This window comes from Dermacentor silvarum, chromosome 9, assembly GCF_013339745.2.
Source record: "Dermacentor silvarum isolate Dsil-2018 chromosome 9, BIME_Dsil_1.4, whole genome shotgun sequence".
Classification (NCBI taxonomy): domain Eukaryota; kingdom Metazoa; phylum Arthropoda; class Arachnida; order Ixodida; family Ixodidae; genus Dermacentor; species Dermacentor silvarum.
In genome coordinates, this window is record NC_051162.1 from 67,467,546 (window position 1) to 67,483,864 (window position 16,319).

Here is a 16,319-nt window from a genome sequence, read left to right on the forward strand (position 1 = left end):
GAATACGAGTGGTTAGATGTCAGATATAAAATGTGAGTAGGAATTATGACAGCTCGTTACTTAAATTGTATGGGGGTGGGCGTGTGTGTAAGTTGCACCAGATGTAACAAATAATCGGCACACTCACGAGCGCAACGAATTAGCAGTGTTGTGTGACCACCGCATGCAACACTCATGATAGATTTTTACTTGATTGCAAGTACTGCATTCATTAAACTTGGTGTGGTGTCTATAAGCTTCTGCTAATGAACATAAATTCATGAGTTCAACTCCCGCCCCTAGCAGCCGCATGCCAATATGGCTGAATGCAACGCAGTCGTGTGTTTTACTTACGGACTGAAACGCGACAGAGCAAATTTATTGTACAACACAGCTTTTGTGAACATACCACTAGAGAACGCCATGGTATGTGGCTACGAGTCTGGTAACTAATGGCGATACTGACTCTGATCTAAGCGTGCGAAACGGGATTGCGCCAATGTCACAGGAACTAGAAACCGTGAAATCAAAGTTTTGCGATTAGTTAGTTTTAAATACATGTGTTTCCTTTAACGAGTGCAGTACTTAAATTTGTTCATTTAAATGGAACCATTAGGTCGAAATTAAACCCGAGACTCCCATATGGCATCTGTCATGGCACCTATGCTGTTTTGGGGCCTTGTACACCGAGTAATTTATTTTTACTTTATTAATTCCCTGTATCAATTCGCGCCAATTCGATCAAAACAAATAAAGCACGAAACTAGCCAATAGGCTGTTTACGCGATCAGGCGTATAGTTCGGAGAATAATGGGTTTGTAAGACAAACCAACAAACGGGGATAGCCGATATTCTAGTTGACATTAAATGGAAGAAATGGAGCTGGGCAGGCCATGTAATGCGTAGGATGGATAACCGGTAGACCATTAGAGTTACAGAATGGATACCAAGAGAAGGGAAGCGCAGTCGAGGTCGGCAGAAAACCAGATGGGATGATGAAGTTAGGAAATTTGCAGGCGCGAGTTGGAATAGGCTAGCGCAAGACAGGGGTAATTGGAGATCGCAGGGAGAGGCCTTCGTCCTACAGTGGACATAAAATATAGGCTGATGATGAAGACAAACCACATTTTCCCTTGTGTTTCCGAAATATTATTAAGGCCCGCATGTAATGTTAAAAAATGAATATACAAAGAATCCAGGGAAACATTTGCACTTAAGGGCTAGATTCAAAATTCAGCGACGTATATACACATCCGTTCATGTTTATTGTCACGTATATGTGTCTGCCACTGACGTCCAGTTAAAGGAAATGTACTAACCAAGAAGAAGTAGTTTAATGATTGAAAAATCTGGAGAGGTCGGCCGGAAAATGAAGCATCTGGCCTGCTACTCTACGTAAGGGAAGGGGAAGAGGGGACGAAAGAGGGTCACAATGGGAGATGATAATGGGAGGAATGAGGTGAAAGGACACATTGGCATAAATGTTATCATGAGCGTGAGTTCACGTACTAATCAAATCTTCAAATCTTCTAGAAAAGTCAAATCGCAGCCGCTTTTTTGTTTTCATTCTCTTCACAATATACGTATCGGCGCTGAAATTAAACAATACGCGAGGTTAAGGAGTGCAGTAGAAATTTGCTATAGTGAATTACCAAAGTCATCGGAGTGTGACAAATGCCATACCAAAACACGGCTGTGTCTTATGGATCCAAAAAATTTGCGACTGTAGAAACTGTAGGTTGGAAAAGGGGTTATATGGTGAAATTAGGTTATGACTATACCGCCGGCAACACTTGACCGCTTTGCTAAGAACTTGTGTGGATAAGACACAAGGAAGGCTGATAGTTACGAATACTACTAGACAGAATGCCGTAATATGCCTGTAACCTGCCAGTATTATTCATCAGTTATCGGGAGAACCACCTGAACCACTGCGATGCTTCTAATATACGTCATTATCTCTTCAAATGCCCGTACGCCTACTTAGCTTTCTTGAAGCTGATTTTCCCAGAAGCGTTGCTGTGCGTATCACGTGGTTCAGACTTATGTTGGGACACGCACGTTCTTGGCTCCTGGATTTCTGCGTCAAAAAACGCGATTGAAAAATTTCAAAACATTAAAGGGCCGTGGGTATGTTTGCTGCCCACATATGGAAGGCCTGCACTTGTTGAATCGTGACCAATAGGGTGCCTCGATGCCCAGCGCCGCCGTCCAGGGGGGAGACAACCCCGTTGGCGCCGCCATATTGAGTCACACGAGCTGAGACTCAGCTACGCTTGCGTTCATAAATAGTGTTACTCGCGGCGCACTTCCAAGTGCTTTGCCTTGATGAGGATTTTTTTATCGGTATCGCATCTGCACATCTTTATAACCAATAGCCGTTAACTCGTCGAAGGTCCAAGACGTAAATGTATGGCGCCAGGAACATGCCCAAAGTTGCCTAATTCAATTTACATTTAATATGCCGTGTGTATGTTTGAAATACACAATATTTTTTTGTGCTTCGACGCTTGGTATATAAGGTTTGCGACCCCCTGTGTGTGGAAGTTTTTCTTTTTCGATGTTGTATTTTGGTTTACACGTCACGCCTCCTTTACCGTAGCCGGCCACTCGCGCACGGCAGTTAGTTTCCCTTGCGTTGCGCGTGCTCTTCGCGTTCGTTGCAATTATTTGACGATATCTACGCGCAATTTAGCTTTTTTTTGCCCACAAAACTATGTGCTGACAGGATTAAGCTGGTGTAAAAATAACTGCGATGTGAAAGTAAGGTTTAGCTAGTGCTGTAGAGAAACATGTAACGTAACTTGTCTGTGTCAATCTTGCGTAGTACACAAGAAACCAAACGATGCACAAAATACATTTACTTATAATGTCTAGTACAATCCACCATGAAAGAGATATGTACATGAAAAATTTATGTACTGTGTGGCGCCTGAAGGTTATGTTGAAAGACGAGATAAAAAAAATTCGCGAGGTAGGCTCGACACACAATTCGGGATAGTGAGAGTTTTTTAAAATTTATTCATTACATGGGAGGGGGGAGGGTTCAAGTGAGTACGTCAACCTTATTACACACAATATAAATCGAAAACAAGAACGCAAACAAGAAAACGCAACCGCGGGTAATATTAATCAAGATATCCAGCCAGAATACATCAGCTACCATCGAATACGACGCATCAGCCAAACACATCGATGGCGAGTACAGAACATTTTATAAATAACCATTAGAACACTGATGACTACATTGAAAAAATAAACAACACTGCATACATATCGCGTACAAAAACCGTAAATGAAACTCAGACAGTCAAATACAGATTAGCAATGTTTTTCACTTCGAAAATATAGTCCATGATGATGTAGGGCTGTTGACTTTAACAGACGGCGTCCATCCTGTCGATTTCCCTCGTACTGGTCCTCTTCAAAGTGTTTCTAAGTACAAGTAAAACAACAAAAGTGATTATTGATATGAAAAGTTGCCTTGTAAATACAGAGAACCCATTACAGTGCTTAAAAATAAATTTTCGCAGAAGTAATGCTGTATTACCTCGCTTCACACGTTTCGAAGAAATGCACAGGCTACAACAGACACCATGTCAGAAAGCGCCGAAACATTTTAGTCCCATGATGCCCCTTAACTCTACTACACCTGGGCATACCGTGCACAGGCATTTAAAGACCGTCACAGTACCCACTACGATCGGGAATGAGCACGAATGACCATCGGCTTACGAGCACCACGCTACAAATATATTTGTCTAAAAAATCAGCTATATAACGTAACAACCTGATATCCGCAAGATATCTGCTGAGAATAGAGAAAATCACAATGCTTCGCTTGCCACGTACACAACAGCCGCTCTCCCCAGAAGAAGCACTGCGTTCTTTAGTCCCAAATAACCAGTAGCGAAAAAAGAAACCGAGGAAAAAAAAAGAAACAAGAGACACACGATGTGTGCTTCCCGGGGAAAAGTAAAATAGGTGGTTTACATGACGATTTGTAGCTAATGTAAGGCTATTTCGCGGCGAAGCGTTTTCGTCAGTCCTTAAAATAAGGGTACTACTCGCATAGACTGCGCCGATCAAAACGGCAAAAGCCTATGCGACGCGCGCTCGCAAACCATAGGCTACTCAGCATCGGTGCAGTGCTTAGTTCGTGAGCGAACGTAGGTAGGTGAGCGAGGATCAGAGAATGCTTTCTTATTTAAATGAAAAACACGATGGGATAGTCTAAACTTTCTTGACACTTACCTCGCAAATGTAGGAGCTATCCGTTGCCTTCCAGTGATACCGCTTTACTTGGGCTTCCCATCTCTTCCTTCGCTCTGGGCCCCGGGGGAAGCGTAAACAACGAAGCCCTTTACGCGTCGATCCGGTGCACTTGGGAACACAACAGCCCGTCATGTGGACTCGATGCACTTGACAAGCTTGTCATTCATGCGGCTGAACACTGTCCAGGAAGTAGAAGCGTCAGCGAAGCATCCGCGCGCACTGTGTCTCGAACTAAGCACCCGCACCAAGCACTCGCAACCGCTCGCTGTGACTCAAGATGGCGTCGCAGCGAGAAGGCGGCGGCGCGGGTGCGGTCAAAGAATGGCACCACCCTGAACGGCGGTGCTGGCATCGAGGCACCCTAGTGAACAATAGGTCAAAGCGCCATCTATTTGTTTCATTCGTAGAAACTAGCCATTATATGGACACTACAGGCGCATTTCTGCCGTCGCCGTCACCGTGAGGTTCCGTAAAAAATCAGGGGCGATAAAATCATCGCCGCGCGCCGTAGGCTCTATGTGCGAGTGAAAGCGTGCGAGTGTGTATACTGGCGCTTGCGGCTCAATCTCGCGCACGCAATGGACGAAAGCGGGGAGGAAGCATGCCGTCTGCCGTCGCGCGAACGGCCCCGGGGGGAAGGTACGGGGGGCGGGGGTGTTCTCCGTTTCGAGATTCATAAGGAACTCGCGTATCTTGCACGTGGATGATGACGACCATTTAGTTGTGCTGTTTTCGCATTCTCCATCGTGGCTATCTTCCTGACAATGTATTCCTACTATATAGGTTCTCCTCTTCGTCCTGCCTATTCAAGCCCCTTTGCAAATTGCCGTGTGCACACTCAGATATTGTTTCAAAGTCAGCGCTTTGTCTGTCTCAGCCACGTGCCGTTGCTCAGCGTTGTTACTCGTTTTCTTCAGAGTATTGGGGGGATGTAAGTCAAACCACAGAAGGGTTTTTGTGTGCGGACAGATGACGTATGCAAATGTGGAACATGCCGTACTTGTATGGTAAGTATTTTTACGTGAAAAATACTGCTTAATACAATCGGTTGTAAAGTCAGCAAATCAGCAGTGTGAACGAAGACAGTGTTTTTCACCAAGTCTGCAAACATCAGCCCTACCGCTTTCAGACTAAACATGCAAATTTCTGCATATTCTTGTGAGACCCGAAGACAGTTGAGGAATTACATTAATTTTTCAAAACTTCGCTAATTGTCAAATGGTATGCTGTAACCGCAAAAAAGTATGTTTTTGTTCATATATGCGAAAGTTAAATGCCAATGGCAGTATCTCTATGTACGTAAACATAGTAGGCGCGTCTTGGTAAATGCTTGCTTTCATTTGCCTAAACTCAAAGAAGAGGATGTACCACCGTTTGATTGGTTACCACGTTGATGTTGCATGAGGAATTTCCATGTCATCTCTCGGTATTCATATGCACCTCATGGTTGCTTTTCGTCGTACTACACCACGGATGATGGTCTACATGAGATAAGGGTAAGCTTTCCGGAAACTTGGGGACAAATATACAATGATACGTCTTCCATACAGTTACACATAAATTCATAATAAATCACCTCATATTAAAAATGATATAAGGCGACGTAGAGTATATTCTTCAAGGAGTCTTAAGAGGATGCAGAATCGAACAAAATTTTTCAGCTGAGCACTTCGTTTAATTGACCTTTTATTTCACCAGAGCCATCTTCCCTTATATGAGGAAATAGGTTGATTGGTGCCTTCATCGCGCAGGAACTGGGTGAGGAGGAAACTGCGCAGCCTGACGAGACCGGCCCTCAAATAGCAAGATGGATTCGCTACGTCAACTGCGCACCCAGTGAGCCCCGGCGTAACCTCGTTCTGCTAGAAGAATCCGGGTGCCTCTACTACCAGACGTGCCAGCCCGTGGAACCATCCGAGGAGCTCTTGTTATGGTGCGGCGTGCCACCGACCGCTTCGGGAATTCGGGAAGGATAGCAATACAGCGAATGGCTTCACTCGCGGTAAGTGGTTGTTTGTTTGTAAAATGTATAAAGTGGAAAGAAATGGCCACAGGCTCTGGAATGACTGTCTAGTTTCTTGTTGAGAATGAAGCAGGTCACCGACCGAAGTAAAAAGTCCGTTTCGAGATTCACACGCATCTCTCGTTCACTATTTGCAAGACTGATCTACAAACAATTTTATCGAATTATCTTGATCGACAATGTTGATCTACGCACAAGATTATCAGCATGGCCCACAAGAATGTGAAAAATGCGTTCCTACGAATCTCTAAACAATGTTCGAATTCAAATTTTGCCAAAGATTTGCTACATTCTAAGATGTGATGTTACCTGACCCAACGCTAATATGACAAACTCTCGACTACACCTATAGTTCGTGAGGCTGACACGTAAATGGTGGCAGCAGAAGGCAAGTTTGGATATGAGAGTAAGGGGCAAAGAAAAAAATCCGTAGAAAAGACAGATTCAGAAGAGGCAAGTATTCACTCTCATATACAATAGTAGCATTGTCGCTGTAAAAAAAATACCCCTTGTATTATGAGGACAGTCACTTCGTAGAGCGAAATAACAGTGAAAATATTAAATTGGTGATTTAGACGAACAGACGGACACTCAAAAGCACGTTTGCTTATGACTGAAAAATAACAAACGACATTATACGTTGCAAAGATAAAAATGATTGCTCTTCATTTAGTTCGTCTTCGTTAATGCCAATGTGAATTAGGCTTGTGTAAAGCAATCGCCGCTCAAGTGAGCAGAGCAGGATAATAGCCAGCATTGCTAGAGTACTGAGGGGTGCGGCGTTCAATATAGATAAGAATTTATTATGCACTAAATCATGCAGTCTTGGAAGTGCCCATTTGTCCAAAAAGTTAGATGCGTGAGGTGGTTAAATAACCGTGATTATTTAACGTATAGAGCATGCGTTTCGCCGAATTCCACTGCGGACCATTTGAATTGCAGGGGCGAATATAAATTGTAGAGATTTATATTTCATTTTGCCTACGCCACGGGCCCAGTAGTAAATGCATGTCGACACATTTTTTGTGTAGCTATGTAACTAAATAATTCTATCTCAAAACAAGCCATTATTATCTTGAAATTCTGCATATCAGAACGTTGCTCTTACTGGCCACTTTGCAGTCTTATTTTCAGTGCAATTATTTTACTGTTGTTTTGAACGTGGTCAGAAACGTAGTTCTGAAATGGCCCTACGTTTGAAATTTCCTACATCCACTAAAAAGCATGACCTTTTGGCGAACCAATCAACAAAGCAACACAACAGGCCACTTTAGTGCAGCAACCATTGCGTGTTTTTACTGTGTACGCAGTACTACATTCATTACAACATCAATGATTACAACAGTGGTATATTTTTCCGCTGACCACACGAACATGACTGTCTGGCAGTATCGGTCAAGACGTATACTACTATTAAGAAGAGTACTAATAACTGCCCTTTTTTACCCGTATAACCAATTGATGAACGCGTCCAGCTTTTTACTAGCCTTACCGTTAGGTACCAAGCGATACACCAAAAGTAATTCAACAAATGTTAGGGAGGTCATATAGTGCAAAGTTATATTGGCCTTCGAAATGAGTGCCCAGTTTTTGTTGATAGGCAATTAACGGCAGCTGATAATCGTCTGCTGTTAATGTTTTGAGCCTCGATTGACCTAGTGAGCGTAACTCGATCTAGTTTTATGCATTTATTACAGCCATCATGAAGTAAATTATATATAGGTAAATTGTGATAGGTAGGTAATGTTTTTTTATTTGCGTAGTGTCGTAGAAACGACATAATTTTATACAATGCTTGTAACTGGCGCTGGAAGTACTCGTTATGCAAGTGGCTATTCAAAAAGAAAAAAAGAAATCATGTCAATTGATTTGTTTTCATTCGCAACTGCAAACATCCTCGAAAAACTTCCAAAGACCACGCATAGTGAGCGCAAATGTTTCACAAAACGTTAACGTTTGCCACCGTGAATACGTGGCTCCTACATAGTTAAACTTCATGGTGGTTATAATTAGTACTACACGGTGCTTTTTTCCGCCACGATACAGTGGCCAGAATAAACGCGCTTCTCGGGATATCTCAGGAGCTCAGGGATGATGAGCTGCCTTGATGTACACTAGCAGTAAAAAGCAGCGTTCCTTCGTTTAAACTGCCACTCTGTTGCTGAAAATAAAGGAGGTGGTGATTGCCAACAACAAAGGACAACGTTCCCGGATAAAAAAAGGCTAAAAGATACTTCATACACCAAGCGATAAGGACGGCTCAGCTGGAGCTGTGCGTGCTCCACTGGGCTGGGCGAATAAACTTTGCTATTGGAACATGATACGATGCAAGATACTCGGGCAAGAAGTATTTGAAATTCATAGACAAGATACTACCGCTATTATTGTATTTGATTACGATACTTTCATTTGTATCTTAAGATTATTCGACGCAATACTAAATTTCTCGTTATAGATCTATATATTGTAGCAGTAAACGCGTGCGCAGAAAAAGGTCTGCTAGGAAATTTCCTAACTCCAACCAACCTTGTTTTATTTTAATGAAATGTCTGTTACTATCTAAACATTTTGTCTTTCTTGCTCAAAGTTTACATTTTCATGCCGAAACAATTTATTGGGGTTGCTTTAGCTGCTTAACATCAAGGCTCTTTATACGTTGCGCTGTCAGCGGTTTTTGCTTGTCGCTTTTGCAACTGATGTGAGGGGCTGCTCTGCTTGCCGACCAGCTAGCGGGTCGCTATCTAGTTAAAAGAACTTAAAGAAGAAGCCTCTGTACGATGGCGCAAATACTTGCATCTTGTATCTTTAGATACACGATACAATATTTATGTATCGCAAATACAGATACTGATACACGTCTTGCCAGACGTATCATGATACAGATACAAGATACCGAAAGCGTATCTGAGATAGTATCTGAGATACATGCATCTTCGATACAGCCCAGCACTGACGGAGGCGAAGTGCTGTCACGTGATTCAACTTTGCACGCAAGAACGCCGACAGCACCAGCTCTTGCAGCAGTGGCGCTTGTGCCCAGGAAATGCATTATTAGCACTCGCGCATTTAGAAGCATGCACGCAGTATATCACAGTCGCGGATCGTGGGAGCCTAAGATCAAAATACAATGTCATTGATTTCGTTGTTTCTCTGTCATCAGAAAACGGAGTGAGGCGTGATTGCTCCATTACAGTGCTCCGACGCGCATAGCGTCACCGAAATTACAGAAGAGCACACTCTCGTCAAATCGAGTCTTCGTCTAGGTTCTAGTGACAAAGTGGCGCGCAATTTATGGCATTGGACAACGAAGATTTGTTAGTTCTTGCCTTGTAGACTGCATGTTATCTTGGATTTCTCTAATATTTTCCTCTCAACTTTTATACTTTCTTAGCTGTAATTAGAGATTGAATATTTCATTGTTAAGCCTTGTGCCATATGAGTTATCTTACCGTATAGACTCGTGTAAGGGCCGCACATTTTTCTCAGTTTTGACGCGGTGCGGCCTTTACGCGGGACCAAACCATTTGGTCGAAATTGTGCACACTCCGGACAAGGTAAATACATCTGGTAGCGAAGCTTCCATAGAAGCCCATACGTTCAAAACATGGTTGCTTACCGGCGGTTCATGGGGCTGTGAGGAGGGAACACTTCCGGCGGAAGAAAAAATAATTTGACGTCATATTCGTCAAAACCAAAAGTGACGTCATTTTGTTCTCATAGGCGCGAAATTTGTTTCCGCAGGCCTGCCATTGAGCTGTGTATTCAAATGCCCCGCCATTCGACTTCATGGGCGTTCCGAGTTTTAAGCGCGAAAAGCGATGCCGGAAAAGATCAGCCGTACGGGTGTCGAAATCGCATCGCTGCACAGAACATACTTTCTTTGGAGGCCGACGAAAGCTTTGGGCGTAGATTGCGTAGACAGCTCGTCCTTTCGTCGGACGCCAAGCCCGTCGACCCGCGCTGTTGCACGAAAGCAACTAAAGTAAACAAGTATCTGACCGTCGCAACTCACTACTTTTGACTGCACAGGTTAAGAAACAATAAAACTACCCGCGTAACCTAATTCAGACAAACGTCGACATGCAACACAACAGATGGGAGGGGGGATTATTGTAACAGGTGAACTTTACGAGCGCGCCTTTCCACGCACTCCAAGAGCTGCATTGCATTGCAACTGATAGCGGCGTCAACGCCCGCCGCTATCGATGGGCGCTCTCACGGTGGGCGCTGAAACAAGGTATTTATTGATAATGATCAAGTAAAACAGAGTGGTATCTTCTTTTCTCGCCATGCGTATATAAAATGGATTAGGAATTTTATTTTAGTTGAATGAATCTAACTGCGTCTCGCTTTAATTAAAAAAAACGCTTTTTTTCTTTCCCATTGTTTATTCCCTCCAAACATAGTCGCGCTTCAATCGCTGCTCCCATAACCACTTGCTGATCTCGGTGACAATTGGTTCTGAACCGCTTTTCGCCCGAAGCTTCGCGACCTATGTGGATCGACCTTGCTCCGGATGTACATTTCATCAGTGGTCAAGCTGGCTGCCAAGTTGGGGGTGCGGCCCGTAGGCAAGTCTATACGGTAAACTGTGACCGCTTTGTGGCAAGGTGTATTGCACATTCAATAATGATGGTCACGTGTGCTGGCTCATTGCGGCTTCCCGTGGACGTTCTTTGTTCGAAGGGCCGCAGGGCGCGCTATCAAGTTGGAGGGCGGCATTTAACTGCGTTACCTGCGGCTACTCTTGCTCATCGAAATGGCAGTTGGACAGGCACCGTGAAACAACGCACCCTTCGACACAGTAAGCGAAGTAACACTGTTTCTGTCATCCATATTGCAGGAAATAAAGGTCCCGCATACTATACAACTTCTCGGCCAGTACTTTTTCATTGTCTGAAATAATGCGTGATGTTAACGTAAGAAGCCATCAGTAAATGAATGTGGAACCAAAATGTACCCGACCAAGCTAAAGCAAATTTATCCATAATGAACGCTCGAAAGAATACTGATCGATACAGATGTAAAAGAACTCCCTCCTTACCAACTAGGACAATGGATATATTCGAAGACGTACCATTCGTTGCCAGCGCCATAAGGACGCTGGCACGGCACAAAAGCAGGCATTCAGGGAAGTTCTTTTATAGTTTTTTTTGTCACGCTCGTTTATTTTATGTGATTTTTCCATTTTGAATGTGAAGTCCCGGTACTGTGCTGAAATTATTGGAAGTTGACTGGAGCAGGCCTACAGAACCTTTCGTATCACGGGTGCCATTCTTGGTAACGGTAATAAAAAGTAAATATGTATTGAAATAAAGAGAGAAATCTATGTAGGACTAACTGAACAAAGCAGAATTTGCATTTACGGCCTCAGTCTTTTAATTGAGATTGCTGAAATTTGTTAGGTGTAAAAAAATCCATGCACCCTGTTTGTAAACCCGTAACTCTGGACCAGCACAGATATTGCAGTTGATAAAATTTCACCTGTAAGAGCATGTGAAGCGGCAAAATATGGATGTATGCGTTTACAGCTAATACACAGTTCTTGCAATGTTTATGAGGGTATTGCATAAATCCTATAATTTAAAGCAACATATATCTCATCACTTTTATTCTTTTTGCTATCTGAATAAGTGAGCTTTATAAATTGTTACTACTTCCTTTTTCTTAGTTAAAGATTGGCTAACCTGATTCTGGAGTTTTTGTTATGTTTTCAATAAAGTTTACCAAAAAGTATGGCTTGAATAAAAGCCTGCTCTCTACAGTCGGTAATTTCCATTTTTTCCGTGTCATAAATTTCCTAAAATTTGACGCTGTGAATGCACACAAACGTTTTCCCGTTCCCGTGTATTTCGCTAGGAGCTGCTGAGGCAAACTCATACCTAAATAACTGTAGCGATCAGCCGATATTTATAGAGAGAACGAAAAAGGCCATGCCACACATGGATGACTAGCAACTGACATTTTTACATAAAGCACAGGAGGTGAATGAGAAATGCACGTGTATACAGATGTGGCCCTGTCTGTAAATTTGGGATACACTACAGCAATCGTGATATGTCTACTAAAATGAAAGCGTCGTTGTTTTCTTTTAAACCTCAGAATCAATGAACCCGTCAGTCCGTCACGTAAAATGTAATCCTATGTACGAACTAAGTAACGTCGTTCGAGTGAAGAAAGACATGTTGAGCGAATCGGCACAAGGAAAAGAACTGCACTGCGACACTCGTTGGGACCGAAAGTCAGTCCTTATTGAAGTCATTTCTTTATTATTACGAGGCGTACTGCGTCGTAACTTGTATGTTTAGGATGGTTTTGTATGTGCAATAAATAAAAAAATTTAACTGAAAACGAGCGCGCTCGTTGAGTGATTTTTTTTCTTTCAATAGCAGCTTGTTTGATAGGATTACCTGTTTAGTGAACCAACCTAAAAAATCGACTCAATGCGAGTGCTACCGCGCATGCATTGTACAACGTTATTTTTTTCCACGGGGTTGACGAGCCATCCTATCAACAGGAGGCTCGGTACGTCGGAAACCAGAGCTCAATGGAAGTGGAGCTCAATTACCTTCAATGGAAGTGGTGCTGCCGTGCTGCGTTATACATGCGAATGACGCAAAGTGTGAGCTTGAGGTGGGCATCTGCCTCATGGACTCGCAACACTTTGCCGATACGTCTTTGAAGGTATTTCAAAGTGCATCGTTTCCTCACTGCAGCAGTTTATGGGTACTGCTGCGGTTTTGTCAAAATGCTCACACGCAAGCATGCTATGTCAAGTAGTTTTATATAAACTAATCTGTACTAACCCAACAGACGCACCGGTGGCAGGCTCTGTTCTGTGTGCAATTATCGAAATGAAAACAAAAAAGCGAAAGAAAATAGAACATCAATATAACAGATCACTTCATGAGACGCCTATATAATCACTGGACGCCTCCGAATAAACTTTAGTTTGAAGTCGGCAACTCTTACCTTCTTAATAAAGCACCTTACGTTGGTTACGTTTCTTAGTGCACGTCTTTCTTACGCTGGCAATCCGCCATTATGCAACTTTACCAACCTGCCAGGCTCGCCGCACTTGTCAGCTAATTATCCTTACAACCACAAATATACGCCATAAAAAGCAATATCTTTGTAACGAATCAATGCCTTCCATATATGCCACCGTTTCGGTGGTTCGGCACCTTCACTTTTCCGCCGGGCTAGGTGGGTCCATCCTGGAGACATGCCTTTCCCGCAAGATGTGCAGTGAAAACTGGGCTGATTGCAGAGACAGTCTAGTCTGCGGTCCCGTGTGTCACGTCTTGGATGGTCTCCGCGTTCTAATCTCTATGCTGTCAAATAAGAAATAACCGTGACACGAAAGATTCACTTCAACCTGCCGTGGTTGCTTAGTGGCTATAGTGTTGCGCTGCTAAGCATCAGGTCGCGGGATCGAATCCCGGCCATGGCGGCCACATTTAGATGGGGACCACATGCAGAAATGCCCGTGTACTTGATTTAGGTACATGGCAACGACCTCCAGGTGGTCCAAATTATTCCGGAGTTCCTCACTACGGCGTGCCTTATAATCTGATCGCGGTTTTGGCATGTAAAACCCCATATTTATTTTAAGTTTCGTCCCAAATAGATTTCATGACATGCGTTGGATATTCATAATTTTTTTCCGTGTATTATATTGGAACACTATTTTATGAAGATACGCATGTGTTATACAACGTAGTTATGTCGAACGGTACGAGTACCGATTGGCTGCTGTATACGCGTAGCTCGAGGAAAGTTGACAAGGTCTGCCATCGCTGTGGTCGGCTTCAATAGTATATTCTCGTGTTCTTCACTTAGCTTGCTGCACGGGAATAAACATTGACGAAAGTATATTAGGATAAACAAAGCCATTTTTCATAGAGATTTCATTCCAAGGAACGTTTGTTTATGCAATGATACACTGTTTAAGCCAAGTGATGTTTGTCACAAGCCGAACGAGCTATATTTCTACCTTTTCATGGTGGTATAGCACCCGCTGTTAAGCTCGCATAGATATCGGCGCCACACTTGCCCTTAGGTGTTACGGTAAAAAAATATTCGTGTATGAACGCTACCAGCTGCGTGAATGTTGGAATCTTTTGCTTGCATGTTTACCCGACATTTCTAAAGTTTACATTTGAGTGTCCGACTAACAAGCTATCCCCAGTATCATACGCGTACATGAAATCACCAGTTATACTACTATCACATTTACCAAAAGCGTCGTCATCAATACTTTGCCTAGAAGGTCCGTTGCGTAATATACCCTTAGTAAACAAACTTAAAAAAAAACACAAGATACAACAGCGGCTACATTCTGATTCTTTGTATTGGGCGACAAATAGAAACATGCTCGGATTCTGGAACACACTGCAGCCTAGAGATGGACGCCCTACGCAAAATGAAATGTTCGTTAACACTTGAAAATTATTGACGACGGTAAAGAGCAGCGTTCTGAATTTGATGGGTTCTCATTTTGTGACTATGGGGTGCATTTGGGAGAAACAATCAGTTAGAAAGCTTTAGTTGAACCGTGAACTTGTTAGAAGCTAAAAGTGTTACAAATCCAGTGAAGATACCCATTCGAAAGTTCTGTATGCTCTAGTCGAACGATTCGCGTATTGTTCGTTTCTCGCCCCCGCAGGTACGACGGAATGAACGAAAAAAGCCGAAAACCTGAGAAGTCCTTCTTATGCGATGTCTGCGGCGCAGGGTTCGCTACACAAGTGGGGCTCGATCATCACATTAGATCCCACGTGACAGTGAAACCCTTCAAATGTGAAAAGTGCAGTGAAGGCTTCAATAAGGCAGTGCTCCTGAAGCGCCACCGGAAGATCCACACGGGCGAACTGATGTACAAGTGTTCCGAGTGCGGCAGGCAGTTCAGCATGGTCTCACACTTCAAGTGTCATGTCCTCTCCCACTCGCAATCGAAGCCGTACTCCTGCAGAGTGTGCAAGAGGGCGTTCGCCAGAAAGTGCCACTGCCTCAGGCACGAGCTCACAATGCATGGCAAACGATGAGATTTGTGCCTTGCACTTCAGCAGGTGCAAGTCCCAGCGTCGAGGAAGTCCATTGCAAATCGCAATTCCCGAGTACAAGTAGGAAACGCCGTACAGTTGGCGCTTAGTGACTCAAACGAAATTGCAGCCGATCCAAATTGAACGTACGAATAAAGAAAATGCTTATGTCGGGGCTTTTCTTCGATGGTGAAGTGCAGTGTCACTGTTGAGCACGTTTTAGCCAGCCACTCAGAATGGCAGACACAGAAGCCATCATCTCTCTAGCATATTATTATGCCTGATGCGCTGGAAATATGAAGACAGCGTGCGGTGACAAGGTGGCGAGTGACGAAATTGGCTAGGTAGCACAAGTTGCTGCTCTCCCGATTGATTTACGCTGCCACCGGACTGTGAAACCAGTATCGCATTCTTAGTTTGGCGTGTGAAAGATAGAGCAAAGCTCATGTCTCATCTTGCCGAGAATGCACCACGTTCTTCGCTTAGCCCTGTAAAATACTAGAGAAAGACTACAGTCGAGCCTAAAATGGCGTGTGCTGTTGTTTTTGTTTTAATTAAACAAACTGCAGTTTTGTCTGAAAGGCGAAGCACTGATTGTGATAGCAAATTCTTAGACAGCTATACGCGGAAAGGTTAGTAGTTTTATCTTCTGCATAAATTACTGTGGACATTTGCTTACATACTAAATCAACAAGCGTGGTGTCACGTGCGCGAGGGCAAACATGAACACATCTCACTCGAAGAACGCTGGCATGATGAAGAGCGGCAGTAGTGGCGAGCGAGCAAATTCTCCTTCGTGCTGCCTCTCGCTTCAACGCTAATTAGGCGTCCTAAAACACAGCGCACAAGACGCCTTCGACCACATGGCAGATTACCTTCAAGATAAGAGGCGCGCGCTATCCTCTCCGTAGACTCCCCGCCCCTTGCGTGGGCAAAAACGTCGACGCGCACCTTCCCTGCCTTGCTCTTGTGTGCGCGCGAGAAGACATCGCTGCAGC

At 43.6% G+C, this 16,319-nt stretch overlaps 1 protein-coding gene across 1 annotated transcript in view; it reads left to right on the top strand.

Annotated features, from left to right (window-relative positions):
* Positions 1 to 15,478, top strand: part of LOC119463646 (histone-lysine N-methyltransferase PRDM7-like) — a 44,818-nt gene extending 29,340 nt beyond the window's left edge. The window contains exons 8-9 of the mRNA XM_037724470.2: positions 6,006 to 6,256; positions 14,946 to 15,478. Of these exons, the coding sequence (XP_037580398.2) occupies positions 6,006 to 6,230 (225 nt within the window). The 3' untranslated portion in view covers positions 6,231 to 6,256; positions 14,946 to 15,478. The remainder of the gene's footprint in view (positions 1 to 6,005; positions 6,257 to 14,945) is intronic.
* Positions 15,479 to 16,319: the final 841 nt, after the last annotated feature.